This window comes from Nanorana parkeri, unplaced genomic scaffold, assembly GCF_000935625.1.
Source record: "Nanorana parkeri isolate BGI_ZX_2015 unplaced genomic scaffold, ASM93562v1 scaffold1432, whole genome shotgun sequence".
Classification (NCBI taxonomy): Eukaryota; Metazoa; Chordata; class Amphibia; order Anura; family Dicroglossidae; genus Nanorana; species Nanorana parkeri.
The window spans coordinates 633,458-655,576 of NW_017307700.1; the positions used below are offsets into that span (position 1 = coordinate 633,458).

Consider the following 22,119-nt stretch of genomic DNA (forward strand, 5'->3'; position numbering starts at 1 on the left):
AATGGCGCTTAAAGAGACGGTGAGGTGTGTGTGTATTCTCATAACAATGTTGTGATTTCAGCCCTCCTCACAAAGAACGCAGACGGACTATTTCCACTTGGCCCGGTAACATCGAGCAGGCTCTCAATTCAGAGGTCAGCCTTGAGAACATAATTATCGCCCTGCAAGAGCTGAAGCTGGCGGGAGATTTCATCGGCGAAGCAGCCATAGACATCATACGATGAACAGCTAGATCGATGCTTGCTACCATTACTTCTAGAAGAGCTCTCTGGCTGTGCCCATGGGTTGCGGATTCGGCGTCAAAGACCAGCTGGTGTCGTATTCCGTTTGACGGGTCTAACCTGTTCGGGCCGAAGCTCGATGCCGCAATCTCAAAAGTCACCGGTGGAAAATCTGTCCTGCTCCCTCAGGATCGGAATAAGCGGCGCCCAAGATTCAATTCTAATAGAAGGCCCTTCGTGGAACCCTTGAGACATGCAAAAGCCTACCGCCGGGGAGGGAGTTTAGGAGAGGATGGAGCAGTACTCCATCTTCTCTTCTCAAGTTTCCGAAAGCGAATGCAGCGTCAAAGTCTCAGCCGCCCAAGAAGTCTTTTTGACGGTCAGCTGTCCCACTCGGGTTCGGTGGGAGCACGTCTGCAGTCCTTTACCCAAGCCTGGCACGAGATTGTTCAAGATCCCTGGGTGCTGTCCACAGTGTCTCGGGGTCACAAATGGACATTCAAGACTGGTCCTCCAGGCAGCAGATTCATTCCTACCTATCTTCCGGACACAAGGCACGCGTGTTAACGGAGTACATCCTCACTTTAATCGGAAAAGGCACAATCACAGAAGTTCCTCTGCAGGAACGCTACTCTGGCTTCTGCTCTCCCATCTGACCTGCGGCCCGTCCTCGATTTAAAGGATCTCAACAGGCGAATTCTAGTGTCCTCCTTCCGTATGGAATCGCTGCAGTCGATTCTCCTAGCTGTTCGGGTAGGGGATTGGATGTCTTCAATCGACCTTTCGGATGCTTATTTCCACATCCCCATCCATGTGAAGTTCCAAAGGTATCTACGCTTTGCAGTCAGGGGTTCACACTTCCAGTTTGTGTGCCTTCCCTCCGGCATTTCTACGGCCCCCCGCACCTTCACAAAACTTCTGCTTCCACTCATTGCTCACATCCGGCTGCAGGGCATAAGTGTGTTTCATTATTTGGACGCCATCCTTCTTCTGTCCCAATCATCCTCAACTCTTGTGCTCCATCAACAGCTGGCTCTTACTCTACTTCAGCGGTGGGTTGGTTGATCAACTACGAGAAGTCCCAGTTGCAACCTTCCCAACAACTAGTGTTCCTGGGAGCTCTTCTCGACACCCAACGGAACTCCATTTCACTTCCAGATGACAAGATTCTCACTATTCGTCACAGGGTGCTCCGGGTCATGTCGTCTCAATGGCAGAGTGCACGCAGATGCCTGAGTCTGCTCGGTACTCTCTCTTCTACCCTCCTAATGGTTTGATGGGCCTATTGGCGGCTATGAGTGTTTCAGGTCTACTTACTCAAACAATGGGACAGAGTAGATCTTCACCAGAGAATTGTCATATCAGCAGTCATGACACAGTCTCTCGAGTGGTGGACTCACCAACACAATCTCCGGAATCATCATCTCATCTGTCCTCCACAGTCCATGGTGATCACCACAGACGCAAGCCTCCATGGTTGGGGGGCGCACTGCCAGGGCTTCGCTGCCCAGGGCTTCGCTGCCCAGGGCAGGTGGTCCTTTCAAGCACAGGGCATGCCCTCGAACATCCTGGAAGTGTGAACGGCTTTCAAGGGTCTCCTTACCTTCTCCCAGATCATCCAACACCGTTCTGTTCAACCACGAATCGGCAACCTGACAGCGGTCGCTTACATTCAACATCAGGGGGGCACCCACAGTCACTCTATGCTGCTGGAGCTTGAGCCAATAATGCATTGGGAACAGGTTCACCTGTGGCATCTCTCAGCGGTCTACCTTCCCGGCAATCAGAACAGCCTTGCCGACCTGCTGAGCCGCTCAACGGTCGATCCGCACCAACAACAGCAAGACCACTCTATTCGTGACGAGATTTCCATGCAACCAGGCAGTGGCAACGGATGCTCTGACCTGCCCGTGGTCCTTCACTCTGGGCTATGCCTTTCCACCCTATCCTCTAATACCGAGGTTTCTCCAGCGGTAGCAGCATATTGGCCCAGGAGGCCGTGGTTCCCTCCACTGCTGGAATTGAGCATAGAACCTCTGCTCCCGCTTCCCGATCGCCACAATCTCCTCCTGCAGAGCCCTTTCCTGCACCCAGCACCCGAGACACTTCATCTAATGGCTTGGAGGTTGAGCGGGACCGGTTCTCCGACTTGGGATGCTCCAATACGGTGATTTCCACATTGCTGAAGGCAAGGAAACACTCAACTAACGCTACTTACCGAAGAGTGTGGGACAAGTTCGCCGTGGCGGCAGCAACCGGCGGGTTTGACGTCCGTACTCCTACTGTGAATCATGTCCTTGATTTCCTCCAGTCCGGTCTGGGCCTCAGCTGGAACTCTCTTCGGGTTCAGGTTTCGGCCATTTCAGCGCTGTCGGGGTTCAGATGGGTCTTGGATCCCTTGGTCGTGCGCTTCCGGGCTTTCTGAAGATTCATCCTCCCGTGAGGTCGTTGCTCCCGCAGTGGGATCTGTTGCTTGTGCTTGACGTGCTCCAACATTCTCCCTTCCATCCACATTCTATGACATCTCTTTGGGACCTCACCCTCAAGACCACCTTTCTCTTGGCGATTACGTCCGCTAAACAGGTCTCTGAGTTGAAGGCACTGGCTGCCACGGTGCCATTCTGCAAATTTTTCCCAGACAGAGTCGTGCTGAGGACGCATCCCTCCTTCCTCCCGAAGGTTACCTCCTCGTTCCACCTTAATCAGGAGGTCGTCCTACCGGCACTTACGAATCCAGACGGGGAGCCTCATGCGCTCGACGTAGCCAGCACGCTGCAAGCATACTTGTGTGCGATGCAACCCTTTCGTCTGGTGGATAACCTCCTCGTCCTTCCCTGGGGATGCAAGAAAGGTAACGCAGCCTCTGCGTACCATCGCGTCCTGGTTGGTTAAGCTCATCCGGAAAGCGTACTCTATTAAAGCTCTTCAACCTCCTTAGGAGATAAGGGCTCATTCCACGAGAGGTATGGCAGCCTCCTGGGCAGCATTCACTCCTGTCTCGGCCGAAACGATCTGCAGGGCCGCTTCCTGGTCGTCGCGTAATACCTTCATGAGTCACTACCGGGTGGACCCGGCACTGCTCACCACTGTTAACTTTGGGAGGAGCGTACTTGTTTCTGGTTGCTCTAACCTTTAATAAATTATTTTGGCATTACCCTCCCTGTGTGATCACTAAATCCCATGGTGTGCTGCCGAGATGCCCCAGGAAAACGGAAAATTGTATACTTACCTTCCGTAATTTTCCTTTCCTGGTGCATCGAGGGCAGCACACCACTCTTACCCTCCCTGCCATGGCTCGGACTCTTGACTAGAATGAGTGTGGCTTGGAGGAGCCTTAATTTATCACATGTCCTGTGGGTTAAGAGGGGCGGATCTTAACCCATGGTGTGCTGGAAAAGGAACCAGGAAAGGAAAATTACGGAGGGTAAGTTTACAATTTGCCGTTTTTTGTGATTCTGCTAAAGTCTTGACTGATGTTTCCTTCAGGCGATATTTCAACTCCGCAATTTTTCTGTTAACAGCATCACTTACTGTACGATACTTTTTGAAGTCTCATGAAACTTTGCCAAAGTAGCAGCTTTAAATAGTAAATGGAAAGTGTTAACAAAAAGCCCTGTAACAGATGAAACTGTGTAACTTAACAATTGGGGATGCACCGATACCATTTTTTCCAGAACGAGTACTGATGCTTTTGCTCTAATGCTCACTGATGCCAATTACGACCTTTTTTTTTTTAGCGTCATGTGACAGAGCAAGCAGGGCTAAATGTAGAGCCGGGAGCCGCTGCAGGTTTTATACAAGTTATCTGATTAGATCTCTTGTACCAGCCTGTTTGTCTGTCCACTACCTCCCCGCCGTGGATTTTGGGGTCCCCTGCTCTTCTAGGGGACCTGGGACCATGGAAAATGAGCTCAGAATGGAGAGCAGGGAGCAGAGCAGAAAACATCCATTTCCGCTGTGCTTTGTGATCGGTGAGACCAGAGCACTATAATCACAGCACCATCTGTCTTAGCTTTTAGAAACTGCACAGAAGATCTTTTTTGTGTTGAAGGGCAGGTTTCATAAAGAGAACCTGTCACCTCCAAACTAAGCTCACATAGTTTGTAAGCCCCTGTGTGATAGGAATACAATTAAGAGGGGGAAAAATGAAAAAGTAAAAAATAATACATTAAAATTAAAAAAAGGAAAAAAATAAAATGAATTTTTTTTAAACCAACCCTGCCACCCCCACCATCTGCATGCAAATAAACGCACGTGTAGGACAATTGTGTGTGTGCGCTGTCCCTATAGTAGGTTTTTTGTACATTTAGCCCTACTCCGGTCAAGCAGAACCAAATGTGCAGCATGGGGCGCTGCTCGTTTTTATACAAGTGATCTGATCAGATCACTTGTATGAAAGGAGCGGTGGCAATTGTGTCCGGTCCCCGCCAACGTGGTTTTCGGGGTCCCCCACTCCTATGGGGGACACGTGACCACTGCACATGAGCTCACTATAGAGCCCGTAGAGCAGACGAATAACGTCCGTTCTTCGTCTGCTCTGTGTTATCACTGAGACCTAGGCACTGTGTTCACAGCGCCACCTATCTCAGCTGTCAGGAACTGCACAGAACATCTGTTCTGTGTTGGAGGGCAGGTTCCATAGAGAGAACCTGTCACCTCCAAACATCACATAAGTGATTTTTAATCCCCTATGTGATAGGAATAAAATGAAGTGGGGAAAAAATTAAAAATTATTTAAAAAAATAAAGTTATGAAAAATAATAAAATATATAAAAAAGAAAAGTTAAAAAGTAAAAAAAAATGTAAAACCAACCCCGCCATCTGCATGCAAATAAACGCATGCATAGGACATTGTGTGTGTTGAGTACTGCTGCCATTCCACTGTGTGCCATATTGTGGTAGCCAGGCAGCAGAACTCTCCTACACGCACAATTTGCATTAAAGGGTAAGTTCACTTTCCCAGGTAATATGGGAAAATGGAATTATCCGATCAAATCTGGCCCGATCTCTCCCAAACCCATTCCCCGGCTATACTTACCTTTCGGCGAACAGTCCTTACCCTTCACCAGTACAGGTGTACTATTTGTACCCCGTACCGCAGTCCAGCCCTATGCATTTTGAATTTCACTCGCAAATTGCAAGCACTCATTGGTCAGCGTGGTCAGGTGACCACGCTGACCAATGAGAAGCACTATTTAGCACAGTCAAATACAGTTTTAATTAGGGATGCACCAATACAGAGTATTTGGGCGAGTACTTGTAATCGCCCAAATGCTCCTATACCTTCCCCAATACTGGAACTTCCGGTCAGCGGCAGATTTCCTGTGACCGGCAATGCCGTAGGGGAACATGGAGCCAGCTTCCCATGCAATCAGGAAGCAGGGCAGCGACTAATGACCCGCCTCCCGATTTCCTGATTGGCCGGGAAGCCAGCTCCTTGCTGAGCCGGCTTCCTGGCCAATCAGGGAGGCGGGTCATTAGTCGCTGCCCTGCTTCCTGAACATCGAGCCGGCTTCCCGGCCAATCAGGTCATTAGTCGACGCCCGGTTTCCTGATTGGCTGGGAAACCGTGTTCCCGGCCAATCACAATCAAGTCGGCCAAACAACATGGAGTCGGCTTCCCTGGCAATCAGGAAGCTGGGTAGCATGTAATTACTCACTGCCCAGCTTCCTGATTGCCCGGAAAGCCTGCTCCATGCCTATGGAAGCACCGATACTCTGTATCGTGAGTACCGAAAGCAAAATATCAGTACTCGTAACGAAAGCAAATTATCAGTACTCGATACACAAAAACCTATATCGGTGCATCCCTAGTTTTTTTGTATTGGGACAAGTAGATTGGCACGAAAAATCCTCTCAAGTGTATACTCCTAAGTCCGGTGAGTGTATACCCTTGAGGGGATTTTTCGTTTTGTTCAGCACATTGCCAGATGAGCACCGATCGGACACATACCTAAGAAAATAAAGCTGGATACTCTTGGAATTCACTGGATTGATGGCTTCTTCCAACAAGACAATGCGCCATGCCATGGTGCTCGTATTGTGCAGGAGTGGTTTCAAGAACATGAGGGAGAATTTACCTTGCTTAGGTGGCCCCCACAATCACCAGATCTCAATCCAATTGAGCATTTGTGGGACGAAGTTGAAAGAGCCATCAGGCAGCTGGTTCCACAACCATCAAATCTCACAGAACTGGACAGTGCTATTCATTAGGTATGGTGTCAGATTCCTCGCATCACCTTTCAACATCTCGTGGAGTCAATGCCAAGAAGAATCGCCGCAGTATTGAAGGCAAAAGGTGGCCCAACGAAGTACTGATGGGGTGGTCATAATAATCTGGCCACTCAGTGTGTATATATATATATCTATAGATATTGATCTATATCTGTAATAGATATAGATCTATCTATAGATTATATATATTAGGGCTGGTAATGATTAAAATTTTCGTGTTCGATTAATCGAATTTTTTTTAATCTATTAATTATAACGCACATACAGATACACATACAGCACAGCAATGAAGTAATAAAATTAACTAGGATCACACTAATCCAGCACGTTATTAATCTCACGTGTCCCACTCATGCCCCCCTTCCTAAAATGTATATATTATTGTATTTAAAAAAATCTGCGCTCTAAAAACTAAAAACAACTAAAAACTATTGACCCTGAAGCTGCTATGTGAAAGAAGAGTTTTGTAAATTTAAAAGTGTTAACACAGCGCTAAAGGTGACTATATAAACTAAAACTAGATGAACAGTGTTGTAGATGAGATTATTAACAAATCTTCATATCTAATATAAAGTGGATAATAGGACGTGAAAAATTAGTTAATTATTAATTATCTTAATCGTTGATATATTTTGTGACATTCTTGAGTGAATGAAAAATATACTATTAAATACAGTGTAACAAATCAAACCAATGTGAAACATGAAAAATCCCAATGAAAAATGTGACAAGGGTTCAAATGGTGAAGAAAAATGTTATACAAAAAATCAATATGTGACATATACTATTAAACACAAAGTAACCAAATGTATCAACATGAGACACAATAGTATTTCTTTCAAAATCCCAATGAAGATGTGCCAATAAACCGTGAGATGAACTAAGTGCTGGGTGATTCAAAATCAAAAAGAAAATCCAAATCGTGAAGAGAAAGGAAAGATGCTTCTTAAACCAAGTCTTCCAATCAGCAGTCCCCCCAGGTAGTCAATACTCACCAGAAACAGTGAGTATATTTGATCACTCAGAGAGAGTCTAAACCTCCGATCACCCCGTTCAGTGTCTCCAAAGCTCCCCAGGCAATAGAACGGATACTGACAGGCGTTCTCCCCTGCAGTATCGCCAAGGTCCCGGCTCTACAGGTGAAACTCGAATAATTAGAATATCGTGCAAAAGTAATTGCAGTAAGTTCTGCAAAAGGGGCCCAAACCAAGTACTGAGTACATATGCATGCTTGTACTTTTCAGAGGTCCGATATTGTTCTATGTACAATCCTTGTTTTATTGATTGCATGTAGTAATCTACTTTTTTGAGGTTGTGGATTTGGGGTTCTTGGGGTTTTCATGAGCTGTAAGCCATAATCATCACAATTATGACAAATCACGGCTTGAATTATCTTGCTTTGCATGTAATGAGTCTATCTCATATATTAGTTTCACCTTTCAAGTTGCATTAGGGAAATAAATGAACTTTGCACGATATTCTAATTATTCGAGTTTCACCTGTACATTAGGATCAGGCGGCAGCTTCTCTCCTCCGTACGCCGCTGATGTTTTTCCCGCGATCCCGATCAGTGTTTTTAGAGGGCTTTTGGAAAAGAAAAAACAACCCTCATAGTGCAATACAATCAACAATATATTTTATTACAAATAGCAACTTACATTTAAAATTACAAACTTCGGCCGGCAAAACAAAGAAGGATGATAGCTTTCTCACGAAGCAGCTCGTGTTACATCCTGTGCTTCCTATACACTGAAAAGATCTGCCCCTTGACCCGTTTCATTACCTGACTTCTTCTGAAGGTAAGCAGATCTTCTCTTGCTACTACACCATGATTAAAATATACCCCCATCAATTGCAAAATTACACAATCATTAGATTAATCAACTCATTAGTTCTAAAAAATCCTCCCAGGAATCAATTTCATACAACAGAAAGTCCATTAATAAACCCCTTGAACAAAGAACTTCCGTGCTAGAACAGCAATATAACAAAAAGAGGAATGCATATTATAAACATGAAATCAAGAAAGTTTAAACTCCCCCCCCCTCTGTTAAAACATAACTTAACTCTGGTTTCTCACACCTGAGTTCAATTTCTCTAACCACACCCAGGCCTGATTACTGCCACACCTGTTCGCAATCAATAAATCACTTAAATAAGACTTGACTGACAATGTGAAGTAGACCAAAAGATCCTCAAAAGCTACACATCATGCCGAGATCCAAAGAAATCCAGGAACAAATGATAAAGAAGTAATTGAGATCTATCAGCCTGGAAAAGGTTATAAAGCCATTTCTAAAGCTTTGGGACTCAAGCGAACCACAGTGAGAGCCATTAACCACAAATGGCAAAAACATGGAACAGTGGTGAACCTTCCCAGGAGTGGGCGGCCAACCAAAATTACCCCAAGAACGCAGCAACCACTCATCCAAGAGGTCACAAAAGACCCCTCAACAACATCCAAAGAACTGCAGGCCTCACTTGCCTCGGTTCAGGTCAGTGTTCATGACTCCACCATAAGAAAGAGACTGGGCAAAAATGGCCTGCATGGCAGAGTTTCAAGACAAAAACCTGCTGCTGAGCAAAAAGGACATAAAAGCTTGTCTCCGTTATGCCAGAAAACATCTTGATGATACCCTAGACTTTTGGGAAAAATACTCTGTGGACTGACAAGACAAAAGTTGAACTTTTTGGAAGGTGCGTGTCACGATCTGGGATCAGGCTCAGAGTCCAGCAGCTGAAGCAGCAGGCAATTCGTAGTATAACAGGCCGGGTTTGGTACACAAGCAGAGGGTAGTGGTGGAGGAGCAGGCAGAAGTGTAGTCAGTGAACAAGCCATGGTCAGGAGCCAAAGGTATCAGGTATGTAGCAGGAGACGGAGAGAGTAGTCGATGAATCGGCAGCCAAGGGTCGGTACACGGGAAGCAGTATGAGTAGACTGTAGCACAGAGGGAGCAGGAAGCAAGATCAAGGCAGGAGCACAATAATCTGGCAAATTTATGTGTTACAAAATATCGGGAAAATAGATTTTAAAAATCTATTTTCAAATATATGTCTTTGGAAAATATATTTAAATTACATTTTTGGAATACATTTACAAGTATATTTAAAATTATATGTTAAAATGCATTTTTAAATGTTTAAAATATCTAGAAACTATGCATTAAAATCTATTTTCAAATACATGTCTTTTTTAAAATACTATGCTTTTAATTACATTTTTGGAATGCATTTCCAAATAGATTCAAAAATATATGCTGAAATTTATTTTTCTTACATGTTAAAAATATCTTGAAAATAAATATATTTTCAAATATATGCCTTTGCAAAATATGTTTTTATTTAAATTTTTGTAATACATGTTAAAATATATTAGTGTCGGACAATATATTGTAAAAATATGTCACATATATAAATGTATTTGCTAAATACATTTGCAATATATTTCTCTTCCATGTGGGGTACAACTGCATGTTTAGAGGGGTAGTTGTTGTTTTTGTGTTTTTTTTATTTACCTAAAGTAAATGATGGAAAATGTCTTTGTTCCAGTGCATTGTGGCAGTATCCGTCAAACAGCCACCATCCTGAGCATGAGCCGTGACTGTTTGCGCACTGGAGATAAAGCTACAGTTCACTTCAGATTCATCAAAACACCTGAGTACTTACACATAGACCAGCGGCTGGTATTCAGAGAGGGCCGAACCAAAGCTGTGGGCACAATAACTAAGGTATTTTGTATGCAAAACAAGATCTAGCGAATGCATCGTACTATGGATCTATTCCTACAGGTCATTTGTGTGTTTTAGAATACATAGTTAACCACCTCTGTACTGCCTTATTGTTAAAACAAAAAACAGAAAATACACTTGGGTGGCCCATGCACCAATGAATGGCTATGATCAGAGCTGTCATTAGGTATAGGGTAGTACTCGCTGTGAACAAGCCAGACCCATTGCAATACTAGTAGTGTTTACAAACATTCAGCCCATTCACAATGGAAGAAACTCCTCTGCGTCATATGTGAATTGGCTGAGTGTTTGTAAACCCTAGCATGAAGGAGGACCGTCATGTATATTCCTTCATCCTTCAATCCCATTTTAAAGGCCAAGTCTGTGAACACTCCTACCAGCTGTTATAACTATACTTAGGGTCTGCCTGATAGGCTTACTGATTGATTACCATTTGCAACTCAAAATCAGTAGTACGGTTAAACAGCATTTCCAAACTTGGATAGATTAAAATATAGAAAATCAATCATCATTTAGGTTTACGTACATACATATTTCCCTGTATGATTATTATGGTTTTAACAGATGTGTTTTCTATTATATTCTAAAATATAGGTTTATGAGATTTGCAAATCATTGCATTCTGTTTTTTATTAAGATTTTATAGTGTTAACTTTTTGGGAATTGGGGTTGTATATCTAATACTTGTCCATAATGTTAATGAACTTTGATCACTTTTGTCACTTTTTTCAATTGTCGATGTACACAAAAGTGATAGTAATGATATAGTTCATATGGATGCTGATTCTCAACATGTTTCACACTTGGGCTTCCTCGGGAGAAGGGTTCAGTAATACAATTCTGCTTGTTGGTTTCAAGCCTGCAAATGCGGACCGGTAATGGCAAAGGTACCCTAATCCCCCTGGGTGGGGACCACGAAGGGGCAAAGATCAGAGGGTGTGATTTTGAACTGATGTGCCCCAGGTACAGGCACCAGTAGGGCCTGGCACTGTCCTATTTTTACCCCCTTGCAGTCCCCTCTCAGGGCAAAGGTACCCCAATGCCCCTGGGTGGAGACCACGAGGGGGTAAAAATAGAATGGTGCCAGGACCTGCCTGTGTCTGGGACACATCGGTTTAAGATCCGTCTCCCTGGCAAAGTCTTATTTTTACCCCCTCTAGGTCCCCATCTAGGGTAATCAGGGTACCTTTGCCGTTACCGGCCAGCATCCACAAATTTGAAACCAAAAAGCAGAATTGTATTACTGATCCCTTCTCCTGACGAAGCCCAAGTGTGAAATGCGTGGAGAATCAGGACCCATATGAACTATATCATGTCTACCGCTATTTTGGTAATCTACCATAAAAAAGGTGACAACAATCTTAATCAAAGTTCATTAGCATTATGGACAATTATTCTATATATCTTGCGGTCCTGTTTGGGTTCTTATCCACTTCTGCACTCCTAATTTAATTTTTTTTTTATTTGTGCGTTATGTATGTTCTTTTTAACATTAATATAATAAATGTATAAGATTTTATGGATTTTTTCTCTTATTATTCCATGAGTGTCGACCTTGAAGCCTTACTGTCTGTTTAATCTCTGGACATTTAATTCCAGAAGGTTTCTTCTCTTTATGGTCGTTTGAGGGGTACGATTCTCATGGTCTACACACCTGGCCACCATTCACAGCAATCTTTGGAATAAGGAATTATCAACTAGATATATGTTATGGGTGTTTGGTAGTCATCTTGAAGCAAGACATGAGACTAGAACATTAAGGGCATTTTATTACAGTAGGCGGGGTAGTCTTACATTTGCTCCTTTTTATAAAGGAATATGACTGCTCAGTAAAAACAATAAAACATTAACTCTGAGACTATTTACCCCTGTAAAAATGCCATATTTTTGGGATGTATAAAAAAAAGCTGACCAAACTAAATTCAGATTTCTTTCTCCTCCTTTAATGGGACATATAATCTGTACAATTCAATTAACAAACAAGTTGTTTAGTGGGGGAAGGGAAATTAAAAAAAAATAATTTGACTGTAAGTTCACACACCCTCTTATTAGGGATGTGGCTGTGTTGAAGGAGAACTATGGAGTTATGGCTTTTCCCCATAGTTCTCCTAAGGGTAACGGGAGGACACAAACTAGCGTCCTCCCATCACCCTAAGCTCAGTATACCATACTGAGACTCCGCAGCTGAAACGGATCCCGACAATTATGTCTGGATCCACCCAGCTGCATGAGTGACAGCTGGCTCTGCCTATCTAGAGGCAGACCCAGCTGTACCCTCCCCCGTCCGTTCTGCCAGTAAGCGCTGGAGGATCGGAGCGGGGAGGGGGGAATCCAGCCCCTCCCTGTCACGGCTCTCTGCCGTGGCAGGATCGAGAAGTGTGCGAACGTGGGTATGTGTTCGCTCACTTCCCGATCTACTTAGCCGACCTGTGACAGTTTCATTGTCACAGGTTGGCTAGAACTATGAGGATGAGTTAAAAGCACTCACCTCATAGTTCTCCTTTAAGAAATAACCACACACAAATGAATGTTAAATAGTAGCCAGTTACACACCTGCCGTCAATTAAACTGACTCTGATTAAAAGGTAATTCCACCTTGTTTTTTGAGTTCTAAACAAAAACGTGTTTGCAATGCACACATGTACATTGCACACATCCATGATTTTTCAAATGTGATTGCAGCACTAACCTGTATAAGTGGCTTCATCCAGGGCCGGCCTTAGGCCTTTAGGCGCCCTGTGCCCGCACTGCTCGCACACCCCTAAGGCCGGCCCTGGCTTCATCTCTGCTGCTCCATGTTCCTTGATTTAAAATGGCCACTTGATTGCAGCTTATGCGATTGCAGGATACAAACATCCACCAACAGTGATCTAGTCCATCTGCATGTAATCCTGCCACATCCAATTACATGTGGATTGCTGCTTACGTATGTGAACGCAGGACATACTGTATATGTCCACCAACAGTGATGTAGTCCAAACCGCATGTAATTGTGTCACATACAATTACATGTGAATTGCAGCTTTTATATGCGGCTGCTGTCTCCTGGTTATTAAATTGAAAGGGTAGCAGCAGCTGCACTTGAACAGGCAATTTTGGGATTCCTAGGCATTTGTAGGCAGCAGGAGGAGACTGGCAATGTTAAAGTAGAGCACTCCCATAAAACACTGCAGAACCTTGACTGGGGCTGCAGCTAATTGATCCCTCCTATGATCTGGCTGTCTGATCGAGAGGTGGGTCTTTCCTCTCCAGCTCCATTTACAAAAAAAAAAACCCCGCTTGTGAAGGGGGTGCGATTGTCAGAGATAAGATGGCTGTTTATAAGATGGCTGTTTACAAGGGTTGCACAGATACCAAGTACAGTACTCGGTACAAGTACGGGTACATGTATCGATACTTTTGAGCTCCAAGACTAGACTAGAGAAAAATTCAAAAATTAGGAGGCAGCTGTCATTTGTAAGGAGCACACTGAGCTCCTGGGATTTGTACATCTCTGTATTAATGTATGATTTTGTTTTTATAAATATAAATAAAGGGATGCACAGATACCAGTTTTGCGAGTACGACTACTGGTACTTGCTGAGTACTTTCAAGTACGAGTACTAATACATTTTTGTTTGTCATGTGACAGTTTTTCTAAAACAATGCAGACTAATGATTTCAGGACAGTGGTGGAGTGCCAAAGCCAGGTCCCAGCTGCAACCCTGGTAGTTCTCATGAAAATGCCAAGTATCGGCACTGGTACTCGAAAAGTATCTGTGCATCCCTACTGTTTACATTCAAGCGATCGGGCATCTCTAGAGTAATATGCACTGACACCCCCTCCGTACCTCCGCTGCCAGTCCCGAGATCCGCTGTGCCCGGTGCAGCTTGGACCGGCACGGCAATGCTCGCAGTGGAGATCAAAGGGAGATCAGTACACAATCTCCCTTTTGATCTCTTCTCCTGTCCCCGAATGCAGGAAGTGATGTATATTACATCACTTCCTGCATTCAGTGTCACTCTCCGGTACAGAACACCCGTGAGAAGCTGGTGAAGCAGATCTCTGCTTCATCGGCTTCTCTGGCGGTCCCTAGGTGACATTAGGGGTCTTAGAGATCCCTGATGTCTCCATAAAGAGGGCCTGTTATGTGAATTGGCTATCACATAGTGGATTTCTTAGTCCCCAATAAAGTTAAGTGTAAAAAAAAAAGCATTAAAGCATTAAAAAAATAAAATAAAAAACAAATAAAAAAAAAAAGTAATATAACACAAAAATGTTTTTAAAGTCCCCCCCCCCACATACACACGCAAACATGCGTTGGGTGTGCCTATGTGCGAAGATGACTATTGCACCCATTATGCCGCACATGTTGCATATCGCTGCGAACGTCGGAATGAGAGCAATAATTTTAGGGCCATTAATTACTGATAACATGAAACTGATGAGCGGTAAAAACTTTTAAAGTGTCACCTATGGCCAAATTTGGGTGTGGCCATTTTCTGCGATTTCGCGGGCACGCGCAATTTTCAAGCTTGACATGTTTGGTGTCTATTTACCCTACATGACCCCGTCTTTTATATTTTATCAAAAAATTGGGGTGATAATAACTTTTTTGATATATAGTAAAAAATACAAACCCCAGCGGTGATTAAATACCACCAAAAGAAAGCTCTGTCTCCAAAATTTTTTATAACATTTGTTTCAGTACAGCGTTGCATGACTGAATAAACGTCAGTCAATGTACCACAGCACTGAACACTGAAAAATGGCCTGGCCAAGAAGGGGGTTTAACACCCTGGTCTATAAGTGGTTAATTTTCAAAGCTTAACTGAACAAACAGAAGAGAGAAACTGGTTGCTATAGGCTACTGCTCCAGATTCTGACTGCTCCAGGTTTGATAAACCCCCCTCATTATATTTAGACATATTCTATTGGTAAAATACCTTTTGTGTCACTTTGATACAAAGGTGGAATTACACTTTAAGCCCAAATAAAGTTATTGTTTTAGTAGGATTTTTCTGACATTTACTCAGTTGCCTCTTACAACAAAAGCAATGGTCTACAAAGAGCTTACAAAGCATCAAAGGGATCTCATTGTTGGAAGGTATCAGTCAGGAGAAGGGTGCAAAAAAATTCCAAGGCATTAGATAAACCATGGAACACAGCGAAGATGGTCATCAAAAGGTGGAGAAAATATGGCACAACGCTGACATTACCAAGAACTGGACGTTGCTCCAAAATTGCTGAAAAATGATGATGAAAAAACAAGAATTAAACTGGTCCAAGAGGCCTACATCAACATTCAAGGAGCTGCAGAAATTTCGGCAAGAAGTGGTTGTGTACTACATGTGACAACAATCTCACGTATTCTTCATATGTCTGGACTGTGGAGTAAGGTGGCAGGACGGAAGCTTTTTCTTGGATATAAGAAAAACATCCAAGCCCAACTAAAGCTGACCCTACGCTGCTTTTTTTTTTTTGTACAACCCATGGGCTGAACGAAAAAAATAGAGCAGATTCCTCCATCAACGTTATGAGCACATTTATCGATGTATCCCCACTATTTCTTTTGTATTCTGACAGTGGCTGCCGGCCCTGTCAGAATACTCTAACAGAGTCGGCAGCTCATTGGCTGCCAGCTCTGTACAAAGATTTTCCGACTGGCTCCTTTGATCAGCTGATCGAGGGATGCCATCAAAGGCTTCCGACAGCGGCACCCACTGCGAATTTCATCTGGTTCCTTAAGAACCAGCCAGAATTCGCACAGTGTATGGCCTCCTTTAATTTTGCCAAAAGCTACATAGAGTCTGACAAAAGCATGTGTTATGGTCTGATCTTGGTCTAAGACCAAGATTTAAATTTTGGCCATAATTAAAAAAATTATGTTTGGTGCAAAAACACTGCCCATCACCAAAGAAACACCATACCCACAGTGAAATATGGTGGTGGTGGCATTATGCTTTGGGGCTGTTTTTTCTTCACCTTAGGCAAGGTGGAGGGAATTATGAACTGTTCCAAATATCAGTCAATTTTGGCACAAAACCTTCAGGCCTCTGCTAAAAACAAAGAGAATTGTCACCTTTCAGCACAAGGACCCAAAGCATGTATTTATTACAGGTATTTACATAGCGCTGACAATTTACACAGCACTTTACATAGTTGCACATCCACATCAGTCCCTACCCTCAAGGAGCTTACAATCTAAGGTCCCCATCTCACATGCATACATAGAGTGCCAACTTGGAGAGGAGCCAATTAACCTACCAGCATGTGTTTGGAGTGTGGGAGGAAACTGGAGTACCCGGAGGAAACCCATGCAAGCACATCGGGAACATGCAAACTCCTTGCAGATAGTAACCTGGCTGGTATTTGGACCCGGTGACCCCCAGTGCTGCAAGGCAGAAGCGCTAACCACTACGCCACTGTGCTGCCTGCATACAGGCCCGGATTCCCCACAAAAGGGGGGGTTCCCGGGGGGGGCGCATAACAGGACCTGGCCTTGGGGCGGCAGGGAGAGTAAATCCGGCCCTGCCTGCATACCTCCAAATCAACAAAAGAATGGCTTCAAATCAAAGTTTTGGTAGAACCCAGCCAGAGCCCGGACCTAAATTCAATTGAAAATCTGTGGGGTGACCTGAAAAGGGCTGTGCACAGGAGATGCCCTCGCAATTTGACAGATTTGAAGACTCCTACCCCAAAAGACTGACATGTTTTCATAAAATCAAAAGGTATTCCAACAAAGTATTTGTGCAACCACGTTTTGTTTTTTTTTTTCTTTTTCCAACTTTAAAGATTTCAGTTTGTAATTGAATTGCACAGATTATAGGTCACATTAAAGGTGGAAAACATTCTTTCTCTAGTGATTTTATTTTGGTCTGATTATTTTTTTTTTTTTACATCCTAAAAACTTGGCATTTTTACAGGGGTGTGTAGACTTTTTATATCCACTGGATATTATCTAACTTTTGTTTTCCACAGATGTTCCACAGGTATCAGGTGGTGATTTGTAAACGGAGGGGGTTTTATGTAATACGATGACCGTGCTTTTTAGTGCAAGGTCCGCTTTAACCCTTTAGCTGCCAAGCCCTCGAACGCTTTTAACCTCAGCTGGCCTTGCCATTTTTGCATTTTTTTTAACCTTTTTTTTATACTGCAGATTTTAGAGTTCTTTTTAAAGACCCCTATAAACTTTTTAATTTTTGTATATTTTTATTCATTTTTTATGGCTTCGGGGAAATATAAGTGGTCTAAACAGACCCCTGCCATTTCCCTTTTGAAATAGAAAAAGAAATTGAGAAATGTTCTGCAGCCACAACACAATGAATGGAAAGCATCAGTACAGAGGCTTCCCATTCATTTCAAAACTGGGGATAGTAAATATTTACTACTGACCATGTATAGAAGCCTCTATAGTGAGTGCTTCTACCCATTCAGAAACTCATGAATGAACAGGAAGTGATGTGAAGCACTTTTTGCTCATTCATAATTGGTACTGTGTGTCCCCAGTTGTTTACAAACACGAGTAATCAGGGTTCACTCCAGTGTTTGTTCTGCACACAGAGGATAGGTAAATATCACAGATATTTACTTATCCTCCACTCGGCCACGCACAGATCACAGAGCCTCCGGCGATCCTGGATTTGACAGCCGTCGGCTCTGCTCTCTCCACCGCTCGGCCATCCTGATCAGCGGTTTCCTTCTCCACCCCCCTGCCAGCCTTTTATTCTTGGATACACGCTGCCGCAGCCCATGCAGGTGGGGGGAGGGCAGTGGGTATCCAAGAAGAAATAGATCCCACCCTGGAGTTGCTCCAGGCAGGGAGGAGAAGCTGCAGATTGCGGCGGGGCGGGGGGTGCTAATGACAGCTATTAATTTACAGGGGGAACCGTTCCGGTGTATATTCATGGTCGCTAAAGCGGTATACTGACATGGCCAGCTGCAAGTGGTTGTGTTCTGCCATATGCCATACATCAGTGGCAGCAAAAGGGTTAAGCAGCCCCCTTACTGTATTGTACTTTGCAATACCACTTAGAGTACAGATCTGGAACCACAAAACAGATTTTTGCAAACCTTTCAGTGCCCTGACATGTCTAAATTGAAAGGTAAATCTAGGTACTATATGGTTTACATTGCTCTATGCTTCCTAACAGAATAACTATACTTGCATTTTAATAATACTTTTTAAGAAATGTGCTTTGTTTTATTACTTGAACCCCTTCATGACTGAGGCCTTTTTTTTTTTTTTCATTTTTTGCACCCATGTTATATTCCACATTTTAGGCCTGAAAATTACTTAAAACCCCCAAATCTTATATATTTTCTGAATGCCAAGACCCTATAGAATAAAATGGTTAATTTTTATGTTGCTCAATATTAGCGCAACTCCTTTTTAAACCCCAAAATTTTGTGACAAATTTAATTAAATGCCCCAAAATACCCATTTTTTAAATGAAATATAAAAGATGAGGTTACAACAAGTAAAACGATACCCAACATGCCCAGTTTTCAAATCGCGTGCGTCAGTGTACTGCAGTACCCCAAAAAGTCCATAGACGCTTTAAAAGCCCTCACAGGTCATCAATTTAGAGATACCCCAAAATACTGGCCCTAGAATTATTGCTCTCACTCCGGCGTGCACGGCGATACCCAACATGTATATCGCGTTCGTCGTTTTCATACGTAGGCGCACCCGGCGCGTGTTTACATGGCGACGCGCGGGGACTTTAACAAAATTTTTATTATTAGATTTTATTTTAATTTTAAAACTGTTTTTTTACCTTGACTGCTATCACATATGGGTGCTTACAAGCCCCCCCCCCCCATGTGATAGCAGATGGTGGTGACCCATAGAACGGGGAGGGGATCGATGAACAGAAGTATGTCGATCTCCTCCCGAGCTCCCCGCGGACACCAAGGAAGCCGGTCCCGGGCCCGTAGGAGGGGCAAGGGAGCCCTGGAAGCACGGCAGGGGGGTGGTCCCTTCTTCGGGACACAGAAGCGATCTGGTGACAGGTAACTCGCCAGAATCGCTTCTGTTGTAAAGCCGACAGTCGGCTTTACAAGTTTAAACAGAGTCCCAGCGGCAAAAGCCACCGGGAGTCTGTTTAAACAGCCCCGATGCTGGCGACGTACACTGTACGTCGTCAGTCACAAAGGGGTTAAACAATATTGACCTCTGTCTCCTGTGACAGCTGTAAGGATGGGAGAGCGACTACCAACACTCAGCAATCGGTGACCGCTGAGTGTTTGTAAATAATTGAGGACATGCTATGTTAACTATATCCTCAATTATGAATGAATGATCTACATCACCTCCTGTTCATTCATGATTGTGGTTATAGTAAACACACTATGTTCTCATGTTATGAATGAACAGGAACACTCATGAAGGATTCCTGTTCATTTATAACAGGGGCTGCAGAAAAAGAGATTGAGGACTCTGTCCTCAATCTCTTTTTCTATTTTAAAAGGGAAATATCAGGTGTCTGTTTAGACCCTTAATATTTCCCCAAAGCCCCTAAAAGTAAAGTAAAAAATTAAAATATTTAATAAAAAATTAAGTTCACCTCTAATCAAAAGCCTTCTCAGCATCTAAGCTAAGAAAGATCGAGGACATTTTTGTATGGTTTGCATATTCTATGAAATGTATATCCCTGCTTGTGTTATCTCCAGTGTATCTGCCTGGGACAAAGCCCACCTGGTGTATAAGGAAAGTCAGGAAAGTCATAACTCTATCAAAGCATAGGGATAGCAGTTTGATGAAAAATAAATTTAGATCTGTATTTAGTCGTGAAATAGGGTGGTAGCTTTTACAATCCTTGGGGGTTTTCCCATCCTTCATAATGTAACTGAAATCTGGGTGTGTGGCATAGAGGAGGTTATGGGATGACCTTCCATGAAGGATTGAAACAGTTTGCATAGCTTAGGGCAGGGGTACGCAACCTTTGAGTGCCAAAGTAGCCTACCCCTGGCTTAGTGAGTAGCAAGAGAGAAAAATGTTGATAACACGCTTTAGTAAATCCATCCAAGCCTAAGGCTTTATTCACACTCTCCATGCAAACAGTCTGGTAAATCTCCTCCTCTGTAATTCAGCCATTTAATAATGACCATTGGGCACAGGGTAACTTGGATAGGCTGAAGTCAAATAGGTAAAGCTGGAGATCTGGATTGGGTTTTACATGTTGGGAGGTCTGTGTTTAAATTATAAAGAATAGCTTAGATATCTCTGCTGGGTCATGTGTGACCTGTCCCTTGATAGTTTAAAGCTCAATGTACAGTCTACTCTTTAAAAGTCACAACTTTCCTACCTAGTTTGCAATCCCACTTAGAGTACCGATCTGAAACCACAAAACAGATTTTTGCAAACCTTTCAGTGCCCTGATATGTCTAGATTGAAAGGTAAATCTAGGTACTATATGGTTTACATTGCTCTATGCTTCCTAACAGAATAACTATAAGGTTCACCTCTAATCAAAAGCCTTCTCAGCATCTAAACTAAGAAAGATCGAGGACATTTTAGTATGGTTTGCATATTCTATGAAATGTATATCCCTGCTTGCGTTATCTCCAGTGTATCTGCCTGGGACAAAAAGCCCATCTGGTGTATAAGGAAAGTCATAACTCTATCAAAGCATAGGGATAGCAGTTTGATGAAAAATAAATTTAGATCTGTATTTAGTCGTGAAATAGGGTGGTAGCTTTTACAATCCTTGGGGGTTTTCCCATCCTTCATAATGTAACTGAAATCTGGGTGTGTGGCATAGAGGAGGTTATGGGATGACCTTCCATGAAGGATTGAAACAGTTTGCATAGCTTAGGGCAGGGGTACGCAACCTTTGAGTGCCAAAGTAGCCTACCCCTGGCTTAGGGAGTAGCAAGAGGTCAAAATGTTGATAACACGCTTTAATAAATCCATCCAGGCCGGAGGCTTTATTCACGCTCTCCATGCAAACAATCTGGTAAATCTCCTCCTCAATTCAGCCATTTAATAATTACCATTGGGCAGAGGGTAACTTGGATAGGCTGAAGTCAAATAGGTAAAGCTGGAGATCTGGATTGGGTTTTACATGTTGGGAGGTCTGTGTTTAAATTATAAAGAATAGCTTAGATATCTCTGCTGGGTCATGTGTGACCTGTCCCTTGATAGTTTAAAGCTCAATGTACAGTCTACTCTTTAAAAGTCACAACTTTCCTACCTAGATGGGTGTGGGCCTTGTTACCTCTTTCATAAAAGAGCTGTTTGGTATGGATGGACATGTCGATTTGGGTTGACTGTAATGTCAGTACTTGTTTAGGAATTTGAAGTATTTTGAGATATAGTGGGTTATCGTGGTTTTGTAAAGGTAGTCTAAGTGAGTCTATTGGTGTAAGACGGTACAGACACCTTTCATTTTTTGTCACTATGTGAAGCAATGGAAATATGTTCACCTGGAATGGTGGCTTTATGGGATGTCCACACTAAGGAGAAATCAGTTATGGTGTTCATTACAGATGAAAAAAAAAAATTGGTGATAGAGGACAAGTCGGAGGCCACCGCTAGATCTTGAAGTAGAGACTTGTTTAGTCTGCAAGGAGGGGTGCAAACATCAGGTTGACCCCAATTCTAGGACATGGATATGAGAGCATGGTCTGACCAGGTGATCACATATTTTGCGGACTTCAGTAGTGGTATGAGGAAAAGCATAATAAAAATAAAGTTCAGGCTGGAAAATGTTTTGTTAGCTGGGGAGTAAAATGGAAAATCGGACAGTGGGGTGCAGGAATCTACTTTGTGGTAGTGTTTTAGGAGTTCTCTGCATTTCTGGGAGGATTTCTCCAATTGGGAGTAGAAAACTGGTGTAACAAAAGATTTCCTGTCTTGGAAGGGGGAAAACAAAATATAAAAATCTTCCAGTTACGATGTCAAAGTAGTGTAGAGTCACTGCGATGGAAA

At 43.3% G+C, this 22,119-nt stretch overlaps 1 protein-coding gene across 1 annotated transcript in view; it reads left to right on the forward strand.

Annotated features, from left to right (window-relative positions):
* The window catches only part of GTPBP1 (GTP binding protein 1), a gene marked incomplete at its 5' end in the record, with an annotated part of 168,436 nt that overhangs the window by 141,959 nt on the left and 4,358 nt on the right, over positions 1-22,119 (forward strand). Inside the window, 3 exons of the mRNA XM_018569950.1 lie at positions 10,005-10,209; positions 11,063-11,167; positions 13,555-13,585. Coding sequence (XP_018425452.1) covers positions 10,005-10,209; positions 11,063-11,167; positions 13,555-13,585 — 341 coding nt within the window. The remainder of the gene's footprint in view (positions 1-10,004; positions 10,210-11,062; positions 11,168-13,554; positions 13,586-22,119) is intronic.